Source organism: Metarhizium album (assembly GCF_000804445.1).
Source record: "Metarhizium album ARSEF 1941 chromosome Unknown scaffold_2, whole genome shotgun sequence".
In the NCBI taxonomy this organism is placed as follows: domain Eukaryota; kingdom Fungi; phylum Ascomycota; class Sordariomycetes; order Hypocreales; family Clavicipitaceae; genus Metarhizium; species Metarhizium album.
This window is the reverse complement of record NW_024467576.1, coordinates 506264-525456: the sequence shown is the minus strand read 5'-3', so window position 1 is coordinate 525456 and position 19193 is coordinate 506264. Positions and strand designations below refer to the sequence as shown.

The 19193-nt window shown below is 54.0% G+C and overlaps 4 protein-coding genes across 4 annotated transcripts; 2 read left to right on the top strand and 2 right to left on the bottom strand.

Annotated features, from left to right (window-relative positions):
* Positions 1-516: 516 nt before the first annotated feature.
* Positions 517-5815, bottom strand: MAM_01286 (ATP-dependent DNA helicase PIF1; the record flags this gene model as incomplete). The annotated part of the gene is made up of 3 exons (XM_040820085.1): positions 517-4551; positions 4627-5320; positions 5496-5815. 3 exons carry the CDS (start codon positions 5813-5815, stop codon positions 517-519), a joined length of 5049 nt encoding a protein of 1682 aa, XP_040681573.1.
* A 2360-nt stretch (positions 5816-8175) lies between these two features.
* On the top strand, positions 8176-13951 carry MAM_01285 (DNA helicase PIF1, ATP-dependent; the record flags this gene model as incomplete). The annotated part of the gene is made up of 5 exons (XM_040820084.1): positions 8176-10884; positions 10956-12028; positions 12092-13199; positions 13242-13688; positions 13748-13951. 5 exons carry the CDS (start codon positions 8176-8178, stop codon positions 13949-13951), a joined length of 5541 nt encoding a protein of 1846 aa, XP_040681572.1.
* A 753-nt stretch (positions 13952-14704) lies between these two features.
* MAM_01284 (uncharacterized protein) lies at positions 14705-15892 on the bottom strand (the record flags this gene model as incomplete). Its single annotated transcript, XM_040820083.1, has 1 exon — positions 14705-15892. The coding sequence occupies one exon, from the start codon at positions 15890-15892 to the stop codon at positions 14705-14707; it is 1188 nt and encodes a 395-aa protein (XP_040681571.1).
* Positions 15893-16872: 980 nt separating this feature from the next.
* Positions 16873-18814, top strand: MAM_01283 (deuterolysin metalloprotease; the record flags this gene model as incomplete). Its single annotated transcript, XM_040820082.1, has 3 exons — positions 16873-17944; positions 18016-18291; positions 18360-18814. The coding sequence occupies 3 exons, from the start codon at positions 16873-16875 to the stop codon at positions 18812-18814; spliced, it is 1803 nt and encodes a 600-aa protein (XP_040681570.1).
* Positions 18815-19193: the final 379 nt, after the last annotated feature.

The following is a 19193-nucleotide window of genomic DNA, read 5'->3' as shown; positions in this document are numbered from 1 at the left end:
TTGCTCGTGCCCTTGTACCGTCACATGTAGGTGGTTAGCTGATAACGCATTTATAGGTAGAGAGAAGGATTTACCTTTTGTGCCCATCGCTCCTTCAAGGAGTTCGAGCTGGTAGAGTCCGTGCCATATGAAGCACACTACCATGTTGTCCAGCAAAGATATGTCTGAAATCGTCAGTCGCAAGCTTGGCAGTTGCCACCACGACAAAGTTGTTGTCACAATATTTGTCAACTTAATCCGCCTCTTATGTTTCGTAGCAGGTGTGTAATTTTATTCTTCTATCTATCGTTCGTAGAATGTTCACGATATGTGAGTTCAATCAGTGGCTTGACAATACACTGAGTAAAATACTACGTCACACCTTGCACTTTAGAGCGGTGGTGCAAGGCGTACAATCAGCCGAAGGCTGCAAGTCTGCGCTCAACGGATAAGGCAGTCACCGAAGAAAATGAAGAATGAAGCATCTACAATCATACATTCACTGCGTCATTTACACCTTGGTAGTATCAAGTGGAGTTACGTAGCCCCGTGGACTTTCTTATACGGATTCTGAGTAAGAATCTGCAAGCTCCTAAGCCATTGGTCCCTCATTTTCATTTTGATACCCTCCGGAGGTAATGTGTATGTCAGATGGTTGCGGTCAAACGGGGCATCGAGCATCAAACCCTGCAGCGTTTTCACACGCGAGACAGCCACATAGCTCAGACCAGTCTGAAAGTCACGGCAGGACAGGTCTGTCACGATCTTGTCTTCGGTGATGCTCTGCGACTTATGAACTGTAATGGCATAGCATACGATCAGGGGAAACTGAGTGCGAGTGCAGAGTGTGACTCCAACGAGGAAGTCCCTGTCTACTGGCAGAATTGGGACAATCTTCCTACCATCCGCGGTGGTCAGGAATGCCGGTCCGGTATATTTGTCAAACCCCATCATGATAACACACGGTTGGTCCCGGACGGGGTCAGCCCCAGGTGCCCAGCCAATGTCGTACACTGTGCCACGAGCGCCGTTGCAGAGGCCAACTTGTTGCCAGAGGTTGCACGTCAGCATCAGACGGGCGCCAATGCATACAGGGACGTGTTTCGCAAGGTTGCCGGCCTTGTCGTCCGGGGCAGCAGCCGCGCCGGGGCCGACGTTCGTAGCGATGACCTGGATGACTGGTCGGCTGAGGCGGTCAAGGTGGTAGTGATTATATTCGTTCACCCGGTCTTTCGTGGCGTACACGCGTAAGGCATCGGCGAACCTGGCAACCTCTTGATCGTCTAGCTTTGCCTGCACACGGCCGGAGAGAAGTTTCCAGGACTCGTGAGATAGTTGGAGCAGCCGAAGTTCCCCGAGAGCCTTGCGAAAGGCCGCCTGATCATCGCCGCATTGCCCCTGAACAGCGCTTAGAAAGATAGATTTATCGAAGCGCATATACGCGTTCCTGCCTTTAATTTCTACTCCTTTCACTTCTTTGTCGTAATAAAGCGGTTTCTGTAGAACAGGAGGAAGCTGGAAGAAGTCGCCCACCAACAGGATATTGAGTCCGCCAAAGAACTCCTCGTTCCTATGCGGAAATGCCTCGCGGAGACGGTCGTCGATCCAGGATAGCTGCCGCAGTCCCAGCATGCTTTTCTCGTCGATGATCAGGTACTGAATATCCTTCAGCTTCTTCTGGAGCTGGGCCTTATCGATGGCGGAGAGCGGCCTGAAGTCCTTGTTGATCGGGAGGTGAAGCAGCGAGTGTAAAGTGGTGCCTGATATCTGATTTCCTGCAACGCCCGTCGGTGCGGCACGCCAGACAGGTGTCCCTCTCCCGCCTGTCGCGACCTGAAGGTGCGCCGAGAGCAGGTTGATCAGATATGACTTACCCGTACCACCGCCACCGTCCACGTGGAGTAACAGCTGGGAACGGTCTTGGGTCAGAAAGTGGTCCATCACCGTGTCATACACTAGGCGCTGCTCCGGATTCAGGGAATCGCGAGCTTCTAAGGGCTGATGCTCCACATCAAGAGGAAAGGAGCTTTCCGCCTTGCGTTGCTTCCAGTAGTTACCGCGGAGAATGTCTTCGTTGGTATATCGTCCAACGTGGGGAGTCCAGTCATAATTCACGTCGATATCTCGCCGGCCAAGCACGTCGATGTCTTCTTCCTCCAGCGGCCGGTCTGGCAGCATGCGGGCGAGTTCATGCCAGTCCTCCTCTGCGATGAGCTCGTCATGCACCTCCTGCTCAAACTCATCGTCCTCCGCCTGGAGCTCGCTTGTTCCCACCTGCCCGTAATGGTCGTCCTCATGGAAATGGTGTCGCTGCCGGCAGCACTGGTACGCTGCAACAAAGGACTCAAACCACTGTCCGTCCACAGCAAACAACTCCTCCGGAGAGCGATGCGGATGGGCCATCATCAACTTGACACGGCAGAAGTCATGAAACTGGGCTGAAGTTTCCACGGGCCTGTACCGAGGAAAGTAGGACAGAACCCTCTTCTTCGCGTTTGCACCGAGTCTCCTCCACGTCTTGAGATTGTACGACTGCAAATACTCGAGATAAGTAATACTCTCATGCTGGTCATTTCTCTGCAGGTATTTCCGGTAGCTGCCGACAGCCTCACTCACATCATCATCGACGCGGTACGACCGCACATGCTGTTCCAACGGGCGGCAATCGACGTACACAACCATCCGAGTCCCTTCCTGCAGAGGGATGTTGAGCAGCAAGTGGGAAATCTCCTGCGCTGAATAATCCCTCTCGGCAATCAGCTTATTCATAAGACGAGAGGAGAAGGACAATAGGGGTTGCAGGTGTGCCGTGTGCGGCAAAACTTGGTCTGCAAGCTTACAATAAGGCTCAGTCTTCTTCTCCGATTTGCTGCAATACTTGGCAGCGTATGTAATGACTGCCTGTAAGCTGGTGCATGGAGATATGTCAATGTTGGCCAGCCACCCCAGAATGATGGCAGGATTGAAGTGGTTCATGAGGTTGTCGTTGCGGGCCGCCTCGAAGATGTAGTACGACTTGCCTTCCTTCCTGATGACCGCGGCCAGCTCCCGCAAGGCACGGGGAAAGTCAAAACGACACTCCCTTTCCGGATTCGACATGTTGGCCGCCTCAATATCGGCAGCAGCTCCTTCCATGTCCCTCGCCAGGTCACCGCTTCTTTTTCTGACACGCAAGCAATACGTGGTATTGCATCTGTGGCGCTGGCAGCGGTTGACAATTTGCGAGAGCCGCAGGAATGTCATCTCTATGCTCAGAGTATCTACGCTCAGGGGATTACCCTCCCCATGAGGCACGTTCCTACGGGGCTCCGGGTTCACAGCCGTGATGTGGAAGCCCCACGTGCGTGCGAATATGTCACGAGCAGCTTCGTCCTCCATGTCGGCGGCCGGGCTCTCCTTCATCCAGTACAGACCGTGGTTGTGAGGACTGCCGCGCCCTTGCCATTCATACCGATCCCAGTAATCCGTGACGTTGAACTTCTTCCGCAACACGATATCTCGAAAGAAGCAGTATCGGCGGTAGAAGTGGAAAGCAGCAATGTGAGGGTTCTGCCGCAATAAGTACCGTGACAATGCCATCCTCTCCGACTCGGACGCAGCCAGCCATTCTTCGTATCGGGGCATGTGTTGGTAGAGGCTCCGCCAGTGCAAATCGGCCGGGCTAAATGTGATAAATGCGTCAGGACAGCCCAGGCTATAGGCATACGCCTCGAGGTCCTGCCTCTTTCTGTTCCAAAAAGGGCGCGTACCGCGAATCGACACTGCATGCCTAGTGATCGAGTTGATCAGCGCCTGCGTCTCGGGATCCTCGCTGTGTTCGAGTGCCTGAATAAGCTGCTCTCGGGTGAGCGGTTCACGAGTGCCATCGTGTTGCTTCACGAAGAATTTGGACCGCGCACGTGCTTGGGACCGCATCAGGGTGTTGAATGCGACAAAACGGAAGGTCGGGTGCCGAGCAAAACGCCCGTCGTGCCACCGCATCGCGTGCTCGATGTAATCCTTGTACTCAATCGACCGCAAGCGAGGCTCCACAAAGTCGGCTCTGCCATCTGGAAAGAGGCAGGGGAATGCTAAGGAGAGCAGGGCATGAGAGCGGTTGAACTCATTGATCGGCGTGTGCCGTATATTCGGGAACCTCAGCTCGTGTTGCGCCTGCCCCTTGGGGGCTGTGGCGAGAGGAGGCCTTGCATTCGCTTCTGGCTCGCCCGCAAGAATAGACCGCAGAGCATCGAGCTCCGTGTCCTTGGCCAACAGGTCAGGCACCGCAGCCGCGTCCTCTAGTTCAGGCTCTGCCTCCTGATCTTCCTCCGGTCCCACGTCGGCAGCCTCCACTTGACTTTGGGGGATTGCGTCCTCCACATTGCCGTCCTCGGGCAGTTGGCTCAGTCGCTCGTCGTCGACGACGATACATCGATAGCCAGGATGATGATGGCGGAGGTAGTCAAGCCATATCATAACCGCTTGACGGCGCACACGAAACTGGCGGGTAAACTGCCGGCTGAGATTGGCGTGTGATGAGGTGTTGGCAGGACGCAGCAACACCGTGTTCAACTCCCGTGGCAAAAGCGGGAGCTGGTTCTACACTAAGCCAACTTCGCGAAGAAAGTGAACGACATGCCCCCGATACTTGTACTGCTGCCCTCGCACCAACATGATGTTCACATGGACGTGGACACGAGCAATCAATGACTCTTCCGTAGGCGTGAGCTCAGGCAATCGGGTCGGTACGGGGCCAAAGTCAAGTTGATTTTCGGCAGAGAAGAAATAAGGCTCGTCCGGGCCACGCTTCTCATCCTTTCGATAGCAACGCGAGCAGATGCCCTCATAATCAATTTCCATCTGAAACCAACACTCGCGGCATCGGCTGCAGTATTCCATCTGGTCATTGTCAAGTTTAGTCCAGAACTCGCGCAGGGTGGCCTTATCGCGGTCTGTCAAGGCGCAAGCGTCGATGTCGCCATTCCACACCGGATCTTGTGCATGGAAGACTGCCAATTCTTCCGGTGGAATCATCACTGGACTCCGAAGCCGTCGTTGCGGTCTCGACGATTTCGACGATCTCGACGATCGGGTTACTCTCCGAGACCTTCTTGGCCGACCTCCTGTACCTGGGGCGGGACCTCGGCGACCACGCCTTGGCCGTGCGGACGGCTGCAGCAGCTGACGGCCAAGAGGGCTTCCATCCACAGGATCATTGTCCTTGTCACCGTCCTCGTCTTCCTCACCTGGTTCAGAGTCCGGCTCGATCCCCAATTTCTCGAGATACCTGCGTGGTCGAGCGGGTGAAAGCAGTACGTTGGCATAGTCCTCAGCGTCAATATCGGATTCTGAGAATTGGCCCCTGTCCCTCCTTAGACACCATACCAACACCACAAAACCCACCCGTCCGCGCGTCTATGTTCCATGGTCAGCTCGAAGAATCTACTGCCAGCCGCAGCACAAGGGTAGATACCTTCTCCAGCAACTTCCGAGCCCTGAAAGTAGCGCAGCTGGGATATTGTGGGCGTCAGTGGTACCGTTTCCCCTGCACGGCGTCGTGATGGTCGCGCTGGATAGCGGCCAGCTTGACCCTCGCCTCAGCCGTGGAAGGGCTATCTTGTGAGTCTTTCCCACCCTTGCGGTATCTAGTTGCCAAGTAAGTGTGATCCATACTGGCTGCACTGCTTTGGGTGGTGGCAGCATCAGACAGTGAGACGATCAGATGGGTTGTCTGCCGCACGGGAGGTGAGGGAGCTAGTACCTGGAATAGCCCTGAACTTTGTTGGGTTGGCGGCAATGGAGTCCCCAGAACTACGTGCGGTTGGTTCATCGAGTCCTCGAAGGAAGATCTGCTCATTTTGTGACGTCCCCGTGAATTGTTTGAAGATAAAGGTCGGGTTTCAAATATTTTCTGCCTAGGCGATAAGCCAGCTTCTTGGTCAGTTCTCTTCGCAGGCCTGTCGGGCGAGGAAGGACGGACCGCGATGTCCCTCAGTGTCTGGGTCGCGCCTCTGGACCTGGAGTACTTCAATTGATCAGCATTGAACATCTTGCAGAATGGGAGATAAGGCCAACATGAGAAGCGCGCTGATTCCGGCAGCTTAGGCAGCTCCTGGTGTACCCCACCGCCTTCCTTCTGCCGAGGAAGTCTTCCTCTGGTTTCTCCTCCCCACAGCGAATGCACACGAAGGAAATCACGCCAGCTTGGGGTCCTCGATGAGGCATTGGACTCATTGTTGATGAAAGCAACTGCATGTTGTGTTGCGATACCCGATGCTCAAAGTACCTGCGAGACACAATCAGGGGCAGCTGTGAAAATGGACCCATTTTTCGATATTGATCATCCAGTTGAGTTACGTTTTAGAAAATGCTGAGACCAATCAGATGTCGAGAAACTTTTGCGCACCCCTGTCGCACCAAACAGGAGAGGCAACCCCACGCAGGGTTGCGCAAAGAGCCTTGAGGAACGAAAGCTTGAGGAGACATTAAAAGAAAAAAAAAGGTATTAAAAGAGTGCGCGATGGCATGGGACACGGCTGAAAGGTGTTTGCAAGCTTTTCCATGTCGGAAACAGTCTCTGGTGACACCTGGTGACACCAACTTCTGATAGTGGCTTGCATTGGGGGCCATTTATTGGCAACGGTGCCTAGGGTATCCCTGATGCACGACAGGTCATGAATGTGCAAGATGGGATAAAAAGGTGGATGGGAGGAAGATTAGATAGTAATTGACTTCTAGACCTTGGTAATTTGATCACGCCTTCCTTTTCTCAACACATATTTACTAAGGCATTTGAGGGTCTGAATGCACATCATGGCAACCTCTACGGTCCGACTCGAGTTCATATGCCAGTTTGGAGATACGCAATTCATACACAACCACAGCATCTCCCAGAGCCTTGTCACCGAAGCGAATCGTGCCGGAAAGGATGGCGAATACAACGAACGATTTTCCCAGGTCATGATGCCTCTCATGAAGGAGCACGGCGTGTCGAAATGCGTCCGGGGACTTTTGCGAAAGTTGCGGGCAATTTGCGACAGATATCCTACAGAATCCAATATGTTTCTTGCACACAGACCAGCCTTGCATTGTGGTTTGGGTAACGTCTCTATGTGGAAGAGGGCAGTGCGAGATCGAGGTGAGACAGGAGATGCAAATGATCGTGCAGGAAATGCGGCAAGAGGACGAGGTTCTCGATGACTTGTCGGGACACACTGGTTGCATGGAGGTCAAGCTGTGCAAAGTATGTGGTACGACTGTAGGAGCGAAGTGCTGCAAAGACCACCAAAAGGCGGACTGGAAGGCCCATAAAAAGGCGTATGTGCCCAGAGAAGATCAGCAGACAAGGAGAGCCTGGAGATAATGTATGTAGGTGTAGGCGCTGAAGTACTCACCGGCGCAGGGAGAGAGACTAAGTGGTGCAAGTGAAAGCCCCAGGGGGAGAAGGCTCGTTGCTAGCTGTACGTGGGCGAGGAAGAAAGACATGACGTGTGCTGTCAAATGACCTCACGGCGTGTACGCTCGGGAATGGGGGTGATAGCATCATGCTTAGTCCGATGATCAGGTTGATGCTCGAAATGGTTCTTTACGTCATGGGTGAGTTACGAGCCAGGGTGAACCTGGCAAATATTGCTGGGACCGACGAGCAAAGGCGGGAACATGGTGTTCGAACAGCTTGAAGAGTACGGCCTGGAGAGTGCAAGCATGCAGGTTGGCAGGGCCTTGTCCATGTGTGCTGGAGGTCCATGTTAGGAAAAAGCAACGACGACACCATCTTCGTTCCAGCAGGGTGGTTGTCAGAGCTCGATTGGACGTCGCAGGCAATGGTGCGGCGTTGGAAGGGCTGCTGCCGACAAAGTTGGGGTGACAAGTTGTATACGCAGACTGACCAAAACTGCGATAATGGACGCAGAGGCAGGGTGATGGGGAATACTACGGGGAACCATTGGTTTATCGGCCTAGTACTGCAGGAAAGCATGACGTAGTCTGAATGGAAATACCGTAGTATGAGAGAAGTCATCCCTGGGCAAATTTCCCATATCCAAGAAGCGCGTGTCAACAGGCGAGATAGTCCAAGTGGCGAAGCTCCGGAGCCGAACATATACTATCCGTCAGGAGTACTCGACGTCGCAGTGACAACAGCACGGTGGAGAATCTTGGCTATGAGATGTACATGGTGGAGCGGCGATGACAAGATAGGTTGCGGGGATGGCGGGGATGGCAAGAAATACTGTCGACGGCCACACTGCCCCAAATCAGCAACTGAGGAGACGGCCGAGATACGAGAGACTGGCAAATACGACGTCCACGTTTCGATCCATCCAGCCCAAGCAATCAGCGATTGAAGAGGCTTCACGACGTGAGCAGGCGGAAGCAATTGTGAGGGCGCTGCCCAAGCTACGTCGGCGAGGGCCGCCGCCGCGAAAGCGAATACCACAGCCCAGCGATGCCTCGAGCACAGGAGGGTTTCCCAGTAAGCTTGTCTGGTCACGAGAGACGGAGGGTGCGTCAGGAGATGCGCATTTAGCTGGAGTGTCGTCGTCAAAGCCACTAGTTCAGACTGCTTGTGAAGAAACAGGCCAACGGCCATGGAAAGACGACGTCGTGGAGCGGAGGCGGCCGCAGCGGCAGGGAAAGAGAAATCGTCATCCTGGGCGAGATGAATCTCCAAGGAAGCGAAGTCGACGTGGAACTCGAGGCCAGAGGAGGCGGGCGTTGCAGGCCGAGGACTTGACGAGCGTGTTGGGTTACTTAGAGGAGGAATTTGCCGTGAAGGAGAGCCTGTCGAAAGAGCAGATGTGGTGTACGCCAATACCACATGAGAGAAAGGTCTCGACTGCAGAAGATTTCTATAGAGCGTTCCACGATACGAGCAACTTGCAGTTATGGACGTGTATGCTCTGCTACCGCAAGCGCACGAAAAAGGAGTTGAGAGATGTTAAATTGGAACCATGGAAGTTGAACGGTATTGCAAATAACGGCCGGTCGCCGTTTTCATGTCGGAGCTGCATACCTGAGGGCGAGAGTGTCCTAGTCTGCGCGGAGTGCGTACGTTGTTTGGGACGCAACGCCCTGTCGCCTGCGGCCCAGCTCCATAGACGTATTGGGTGTGAGCATATGTTCCCCGAAGAGCTGAAGGGTCTCACTCCAGTGGAGGAGAAACTTATCGCGCTGAACTCATGTTACGGGTTCGTCACAAGGTACAGCGTTGCGAGCGGTCACAAGCAAAATGCCATTTACCCAAAGCACATCAAGGGCCACATCACAGTGTTCCCGAACAATGTGCAGGAGCTGGCCACAAAGGTACTTCCCCATCCGCTCGTGCAAGTTATGGAAGAGATCCATATCTCGTGGCAAGGCGCGGAGAAGCCAGCACCAAGCGACTTGTCGGGGCTTTTGTCAGTCAGGCGACGAGTCATTGAGGGCGCACTCGTCTGGCTGAAGATGAACAACCCGCATTACGCTGAGATTGAGATTGATGCGGCGGAAATGGAAAGCTGGGGCGCACCGCCGCATGGGGTGCCGTCCCTGGTGTACGATTGCATGGAACGGAATGAGCCAACGGCGTGGGAAAAGGCACGAACGGCGCAGGTTGTTCCCCCAACAGAGCGTGGTATGGACGAAGAGGATTCGTTGGAGATTGAGGAGGTCCTCGCGCGCCTTGATCGAGAAGACGAACACAGTGGCCGGGCACAAGGGCCGGGGTTGGGTCAAGACGAAGGTGGCCTCTGGGGCGAGGCCGAGTCTGGCCAATGGGGAAAACCGATCAACGAAGTCACTTCATCCGCTATGTTTGCGCTGGATGGACCGCCAGATGTTCACGATATGGAAAAGGTTTTGTTTGCCTGCAATGTTGTGAACGGAGATGCGGCCGGGAGAGCCAAGGCAGGCCCGACAACACGAGTGGAATCGGTAGAGCGACAGACGGGGCTCGCCAGCCGGCGTGAGCCATATATTCACGCTCATCGGGGTGAGGAATTCGCCGACTCGTTTGACGCCTCGTTCTTCGCGAAGACCTTTCCCACGCTATTACCGTTTGGTATTGGAGGCCCACGTTTGGCGGAAGAAGCCACCCCTAGCGCGGGAACAGGTAGTGATATTCGTGGAGTAGAGGCAGCGGCGCAAGATCTCGTCTCATCCCGTAACATGAGTCTGCGAACGTGGGCCGATATCATGCTCCGACGCCACGGGGGCCGATTTGCAACGCACCACATCTTTGCTTTCCTTGTGTTTAACATAAGTGTACGATCGAAAAACCGTCGGTTCAGTATGTTGAGCGTGAAGAGGCAAAACTTCCGGAAGATAGAGCGCATTGTAGGATCGCTCTCAGCAGACAGGTTAGCGGCAGCTAGGACCGAGTTGGAGAACTCTGGCAGAACGACTGACGAGGGCGTGAAGGAGCTTTTGAGAAGCCTTTCCTTGTACGGCTTCCGGCAGCCAATGTCCAGAGAAAACCGTCTGAGTATGCGGCGGAAAATACAGTCGCTTGTGCTTCGTCACGGCATTCCTGCGATCTGGTTTACGCTCAACCCAAATGACATCACAAACCCGGTAAAGCTGCGGCTTGCGGCATATCGCACTCGTGAGCCTGACACAGCTGAAGCTTTCTTGAAGAGCCTTGACAAATCATACAGACGACTGCGGCTGGCCATCTCCGACCCGATGAGCTCGGCCATCTTCTTCCATCGAGAGATGACGTTGTTCTTTGAGCATTATGTCAAAGTGGGAGCGGAGTCGGTATTCGGGCGCATCATCCACTACTACGGTGCTGTGGAGACCAACGAACGAGGGGCGCTGCATGTCCACGGGTTGCTTTGGCTGCACGGAAACGCAAACTTGAGTACGATGATTACCGATGTCGACGGCGAAGATAAAGCCACGTATCGTGAAAGGATCATCAGATACATCGATAGTGTCTTCTGTGAGGTATAGTATGGACCTAGGCATGCCATTGGAGACGCAGGAGACGAGCCGGGTCAAGTTGACATATGAGATAGGACCTAGACCAGGAAGGATATTGCGCCCTCCAAGCGGAACGGTCGGTTACATCAGACATTTCCTCCCTGCTCAGCAACAGGGAGCAATTTTCGGCCGCATTTGACGAGGAGGCGAATTTCTGTGCTGGTGCAACACAGATCCACACCCACAGCCCGACTTGCGTCAAGTACTCTTTGAATAAGGGTAAAAGAGCAAAGCAGCGTAGTCTTTGTAGGTTTCAGGCGCCATGGAGACTTGTCGAAAAGACTGCCTTCACGGCAGACGGCGTGCTGCAAATTCGAAGGAGGCATAGCATGGTGAATCGGTGGAACAAGGCTAAGGCTGTGGGGCTTCGCCACAACCACGATATCTCCTTCATAGCGACGCAGCGGAAGACCATGGCACTCGTGTTCTATGTCACGAATTACACGACCAAGGCAGAGGACCCGGTATGGAAGCGCGTCGCTGCTGCCGCAGAACTGCTGCCTGTCGTCTCAGCGAGCCGTGGACCGGCGGCTAAGGGCGGGGAGGATATTGGAGATAACGGTGCCACTGATGGCGCTGCCGGGAACAGGACACGGCAATTCTTGATGAGGGTGGCGAACCGCATATTCACGGAACGGTCTTTGTCGCAAGTGGAAGTCATCGCCTACCTTCTCGGATACCCGACCGAGTTCACTAATAGCAGCGCATGGGCGTTCCTGAATGTTTCTCTGCTGTACTGGCACGTCTTCCGTAGGTGGCGACACCTTCGCCAAGAGAGCGGCACAGCGGTTGGGGACGATCCCGTGGACGACTCAATCTTCGTGGAAGAAGCCGGCGAGAGAATCAGCTATGTCGAGGCATATGAGCACCGAGGGGGGGTCCTAGGGAGTCTGTGTCTCTACGACTACACATCGCTTGTCAAGCTCAGGCGCACGGACAAGGATGAGACCGCTGCCTCCTGGGGAGAGGTACCCTTTGAAAGCGGATGGGGACCTGGAAGACGTTGGTTGCAGGTGCTGAGACGGCCGGGAAAGTACGCCAGTGTCTGCCTGGATGGCTACCTGAGTAAGGATTTCGATCAGGATGATGAAGGCTCGTGCCATCGGAGGTATGTCTACCGAATATTACGCTGAGAGGTACCGTATTGCAGAAACTAACTCTCCCGTTGAAGGGCAGCTGTGCAACACCTTGCGCTGTTTGTGCCATGGGAGTCTTTCTTGTGCGAAGCAACGGACGACATCAACCTCATTTGGGCGCGGGCACTGAAGGCGCTGTCTCCGAGAGTATCATGCCTCGTCGATAACGTTCAGCTACTTCGTCGGTCGGCCGAAGACGCAAAACGCGACGCCAGGCAATGGGCGGTCTCAGCTGGCGACGCTGACTTCACGGTTACACATGCCGATGAGGAGGGAGAAGGGGAGGGCGACGAGGCCGCCTCGGTTCGCGAGTCTGACAGCATTGGTAACACGACGCGTCTAATTGACGTCATGAGAAGTGCACTGGGCTCCAACCAGATCGCTGCCGGCTCGCCGGAGCTCATGGCAACACTGAAGCAGCTCTGCCACTTTCAGCTATCAGGGCTGAGCTCGGCTGGTGAGCTCTTCGCCACCGTAATACCCGAACGAGGAGAAAGATGGATAGGCATACACGGAGGAACCTTGTCCGGGGCCAGTATACCACCGCAGGATCAGGTCAAAGCCATCAAGTCGCAGCAGATATGTGCCTCCAGAGAGAGGGAGCGGATGATCCAGGGTATACAAAATATGGCTGTGGCCCACGAAACTGAGCAAGGTATCGTGATGCGAAATGTGCTCAGTGGTTTCGGCGAGGAGGATATTGAGATGACGGGAGCGGACCTGGAAGAAAGGGTAGGCGAGGCAGGTCCAGGTGTCGAAGTCGACTTTGGCATATCAACATCCTTCCTCGAGACAGGCAAGACTCTGGCAGCACGGTTCAAGTTGAATAAGAGACAGACAATCGCCCTCCTGATCATATGCCGCCAGCTCGATTTGATACAATGCGGCGCCAAAAGCGAAGTCAGTCAGCTCTGCCAATTTGTTGGCGGAGAAGGCGGCACGGGGAAGTCACGCGTCATTGAAACGCTTGTTGAGCTCTTTGCATGCAAAAAAATATCGAACCGCCTCTTGATAACGGCGACTTCGGGGACGGCGGCATCGCGAATTAACGGCATCACAATCCACTCCACCTGCGGGTTCTCCAAGGACCAAGCAACAGGCACAAGCATGGGCAAGGATCTCGGCGGTGTGCGACTGGCGAAAGTAACGGAGCGGTTTATTCATGGCCAAACTCGAATGAACTAGCAAGAGAAAGACCTCCTTGTCATCAACGAGGTGAGCATGTTAGGAGCCCAGATGCTACACGCGGTGAACGAGCAACTCTGCCAACTCCGCGGCTCACATCAAGAGTTCAGCAGGATCCCCATCGTGCTCTTCTGCGGAGACTTCCAACAGTTCCGGCCAGTACATGACAGGTCAATCCTTTTACCAAGCGTGGCCGTCTCGTGGGACGAAGACAACTCGTTCAAGGTCGAGCAACGACACCAACACGACAAGGCACATGCACTATGGAGGAAATTCACGACGGTCGTCATGCTGGACGAACAAGTTCGTGCCGCCGGGGACCCGGAGTTGCAGCGCTTGCTGAAACGGATTCGAATGGGCGTGCAGGACAAAACGGATCTGGATCTCCTCAACGCAAGGTGCTACCGAGAAGATCAACGAATTCCGTGGGAAACAGGAATCACCGTGGTGACGCCGCTGAACAGGAACCGTGGAACCTCAACATGGAGGCAGCTTTGTTGTTGCAGGTCCAGCGGCGGTCAATGATGCGAATCTTCTTATCACAGCATAAGTGGAAGAATGGTCCGCCGACCGAGGAAGAAGCCACCATGATGCTAAACCAGGGGGACGACAGTGCGATACCAGTACCGGGCGTCTTCATGTTCGTACCAGGGATGCCAGTGGTCGTGAATCGCAACACGCACCAGGGCTTAAAGCAGTTGGAACTCTGAACTATGCATACAAGTGTGTTTTTCTCTAAGCTATCTATGTGTTATGAACACCGCTACTTATAGTTGTGATATCTACCAGTATATTGCCTGAGGCCACCTGCTGCCTAGCAGGCAGCAGGAAGGCAACAGGCACCTCAGCTATAAGCGATCTGGGATTCAACTAAAGCTTGTCAATGGTGCTAGTTACACTGTGCTGGAGGTCATCCTCGACAAGGCATATCCGGAATATCGGATCTCGGCCGATACGATGATCCACTTCGGACCACCAGCCGGGATAATTCTGGAGTCGGAGACGACAAAGGATGTGCACTTTGTCGGGATGCCACCAGGCACGATGCTGTTGACACCCGTGAGCGTCATGATACGGCGGCAGCGTAGTCGGCCATGGCAGCAGAAGGACGTTAGTCGGAAAGGGTTGCCATGTGCGGCGGCGTTCGCGTGCACAGATTACAAAGTGCAGGGCAGGACACTGGAGCGCGTAGCCCTAGAGCTGCGAGGGACGCGAATAAAACAAATATTAAAAACTTAAAGGTTAATAAGCTCTTACTTAAAATCTATATAAGAATAGCCATAAAATCACATAACTCTAGTTAATACCACTAACGTAAATAACGCAATAAATATATAATTGTAAATACTTGATTGTTTAGCAACTGCCTTATTGTTAACTGGAAACTTGTAGCCTTGACTAATTGTACGCCTTGCACTACCACTCTAAAGTGCAAGGTGTCACGCCAAGTAGTATTTTAGTATCTACCTCTCGGGAGGGTCTTTGATGGCGCTATCAGCAATTTCATCCGACTTCTTCAGCAACTCCTGTATAAACTTAGCCCCCTGCTCCTTGGCCGACTTCATAGCCGCCTCAGCCGATGCTCCGTTCTTCACCTCCTGGAAAGCCACATACTTGACCCAGTTGTGCAGCGTCGCGTTTACAACCGAGTCTATTTCCCCGGCGACGGCTGCATCAAGCTCCTTTGCTTCCTTGCTGTCCTCCTTGATCACCTCAGCCGTGCCGTCTTTTGCCTTTGTAAGTTCCTCGAGCTCCTGCCAGTACTTTTGCGTCTCGGCATCCTGGCTGCTCTCAAAGCCATCGCGCAGGTTGGGCAGCTCGAAACGCGCCAGGACGTCTGCGCCCGGGAAGTCGGCCTCCTTGGCGAGTTTCTGAGCTTCGCCGAGCTTGGCCTGGACTTGGGCGTAGCCCTCGTTGCAAGGCTTCATGGCGGCCTCGAGGGCTTCCACCGACTCGACTCCGTCCTTCTTGGCCTTTTCGTAAAACGCGCTGTAGCACTTCTTGTTCTCTGAGATGGCGGCGTCAAGGCCCTGCATTTTGCTGTGGTAGTCTTGCAGCCGCTCCGCCTGCTTTTGGATTGTTACTGCCTGTCCGGCAATCTTTGTCAAGGCTTGGAGGATGTCCTGCAGCTGTTTTGTTTCCTCGCCTTGCAGGCTGGTGCGGCCGTCGCGCACATCCGGTAGCTTCACGTCATAGATCCAGGAGCTATCGGGGAAATCACGCTCTTGACTTATGGCGCGGGCCTCTCCGAGCAGAGACTGGACTTGAAAGTATTGCTTGTCGCAGTCACCAATGCTAAGCGGGTCGCCGAGAGCCTGTTGGCTCTTCTTCTGGTAGTTGTCATAGCATGTTTGAGCGCTAGATGTCTCCTTCTCGAGGCCATTGACGGTGTCGCGATATCTCTTGAGTTGGTCCGCCTGCTTGAGGGCCAAGGATGCGATTTTCTTTGCCTTTTCCAGGTCTTCTTGCGGAATTTTTTTAATCTTCATAATGGCCGAGTCTGCACGTTTTCCCACGGGAACGCGAGATTCGGAACCCGTAGTCACGCTGGGCTGCTCCTGGCCATGGCCTGGGAACACTGTGTCAAAGAAGCCAAGTAATTGGCCGTTTGAGGCGGCCGCAAAGAGCGCAGCGACGAGAAGAGGACGCATTGTTCTGGAAAAACGAAGCCAACCCACGTGTGTATAATGTCAAGATTTATATATATATATACATATGGCAGCTCTAAGAGGGTTGCGTGTCGAGTGTCGTCGGCATCTGCGGAGGGGCCGATGCTGTGCGCCTTTCCATGACACAGCATGAGAACAAGGAACATTGAAGGTGTCTGTTGGGCAGTTTGCTGACTCCTTTGCCCCAAGGTGAATCTAACCTGTTGAAGGCATAAAGCTGCATGTGTATGAGCTCTCGTGCGCGGGAAATGTGCCCATTAGCGCGCGTATGGATTTCATGGAAATGGAGTAATGGCCTCCTTGCAATGAAATTCAACGCGGCTTCCCTGACACCAAGGATGCGCTTGGTGAGGCTGAGCAACTGGGTTTCACTTTTGTAGGTGAGTGAACGTGTCATGGAATGGGCCGAGTGGGCGTTCAGATGGATGTCCGATTATGCCCGTGCCGATTTAGTGTTTATGCCTCAGCCTTGCGAGTTATAGGCCTGGTAGTTTATGCAGTTCTGCCGTATAGACCTGCCAGCGGCATGATCAATTAGTCAAGCCGGATCAAAATGTAGGCTGGGGCAGGTGACGCAAACCGGGGTCTCTAGGCTCCAGTCTCAAGACCACTTGTAATGGCAACTGGTCGCGTGATTAAGTTGTCATTGATGTCATGGAATCATGGGCACTGCCGACTTGGCTGAATCGTGACATGCTTGGCGTTTATGCTCCATATTGCGATGAAATTATTGTCGGCACTTCAACATTCGTTTGCTCCGAGTATGGTATTGATCACCTACTCAATTGGTGTCTGCCATGACAGGCACGGCCTCAAGCTATTCTCGATAGGGCCACCCTAATTTAAACTATACCAGACATATGAATGATTATAATAGGCCCTATTCCCGCCGCATCACAAGATTATGCCCTTGGTATTGCCAAAGAAATCTTTCTTGTTACATATACTTACCAGAGATCATCATGAAGTTTTCTAGCTTGATCCTGTTTTCTGGCGCAACTTTGGCCGCTGCGCTTGCGCCACCCATTCCACCTGGCCAGGGTGCTGCGGTAGGGACTTCTCCTCGTTCGGATATTCATTCCTACTTGAAGGCGCGCGCCAAAGTCGACCCAAAGTGCGACTCAAAGCAGAAAAAAGACATCAAGAAAGCCCTCGACGTTTGCCGAAAAATTGCCAAGGCAGCAGCCGCAGCAGCCCGTACTGGGGATGCAGCACGGCTCGAAACTTACTTCCACACGTCAGACCAGGCATTCCGAAACAGAATTGCCACTTTGTACGACGACATTGCACAAGAGTGCAAAGACGGCAAAGATGGGCTGCTGACCATCTCCTGTGATGCAGCAGATGCTCAATGTCCCGGTCCCGAGGACCCAAACACCGTCGCCTACTTCACAAGAGGAACAGACACCGTCACACTTTGCCCTGCCGCTCTCGCAAGGCCCGTCAAACCAAAGCGTTGCGGCGAGCGTAGTCTCGCTGGCGTGCTTATCCATGAATTCTCACACGCCCTGTCGTCGAGTCTTGTGGTAGACCACAGGTATGGAAGATTCGAGTCGACACAGCTTACCCGCGACCAAGCGCTGGGTAATGCAGATACATTTCAATGGTTTGCTATTGACGCGTACCTAAACTGCCCTGCGCCTACCGCCGACTCGCCACCAACGTCTGAGCCTGTCGCAGGACCCAGCGGCCTCTGCCAACAACATGTCTCGAAAGCCTTGGAGCCAACCCGGGCCAAATCCAAGGGCAAGAAATTGCTTTTGTCCGAGGTGGATCCCGACGTTCAGCAAGCTCTTTGCACTGCACGCCCGGCCGACCAGCCGCCAGCCAACACGGCAACAGACGCTACGCGCTGTAACGAAGGCGTGTCTGAGTTGCTTCAAGTCTTTGATGAAGTGCCAGAAAACGAATTAAGCGAGTATTTGACAAGCGAGGATATCGTAAAGGACATGTGCTTTGAGCCCAGCGTACATAACAACATGCCAGGTTTTGCATCGGATCAAGACAGTCTAAATGAGACTCAACCACCTACCGGTATGGGAAACCCTCCATGGCTACAGCACTCACCGTGTCTAGTCTGGTCAATGCTAACATTATTGTTGCAGAGCCCGCGCCGGAACTGGACCAGAGCTCATGGCCGCGGTTCGTTGAACAAGTGCAGCAGCAATTCAACATCGCAGAGCAGCAACTTCGCACCTATCTGGACGCCGGTATCCAATCTCTGCAGGATAATTATCCCCAAGTATACCGGCTCCTCGAGCGCACCTTTCCCCTTGCTATAAACGTTCTGCGGGAAATGGCCACGGCGCAAATCCGATTTACCTCTTGCCTGCCCAACAAGCCGCCCAGCAGCCGACGACTCAAAGCTCGAGCAGACCAAGGTACGTGAAACGTCACAGTCCATCAATGCATACTGCCAAAGCCACCGCTTACAAGGCCATGTTTCTAGACGTCTGCAAGAAGGTACTGGCTGCCATAGGCCAGCCCGCTCCCGCCGGCTCACCACCTGACAAGACGCCGCCGTCGACAACCCCCCCATCAGAGCAAAAGGACTCCGAGGCCAGCACGAACCTTGCGGTCGCCATTGGCGTCCCAGTCACTGCCGTCACCGTCGCCTTTTTCACGACGGGCGACGGGGCAGCGCTCATTGCCTCGGTCGCTACCAGTCTCGGAATCAGCACTGAAGTCGGCTCTGTTGCTGAGGCTGTGACCGCTGCTCTAAGCCGGGTCACAAGCTCGCTGACTCAGGTGACTCGGCAGGCCGTGCAGAGGATCATTGGACGGGTATCCCGTCTAGGCCACCGCGTGGCGAACCCACTCCTGAGGCAGATTACTAGCCGCGCCTTGCGGTCGGCAACGGCGCGGGCTAGCGAGCGCATTCCACTATTGTCCTTTTCTGGCTAAACGGGGAGGCGTCTTGGGGCGCACAAGCTGGCGCTAAAAAGCGACGGGTCTATCCCTACGTGAGGGATTGTACATGTATGTTTGATGTATCAAATGTTTTGGATACACGTGCTTTTAGAATGGCTACATGTATGTCTAGAGCAGCAATGAGAAGTTTCCATGGTGTTTGTCTTTGCATATAGAACCCCTCGCGGTTACCTCCCCAACGTGACTCCCTTCAAAGTGCGACTGTAGATGCGATGCGCCAAGACCAGATGACTGCCTCTTTCTACCAAGTCCAAGTTGGCGACCAACTTCACGTACCCCTTGTGGCAGCAACACGTGACGGATAGCATTGGACAAGATGATCCGCAAACATGAACTCGGCTATTCGCTCTTT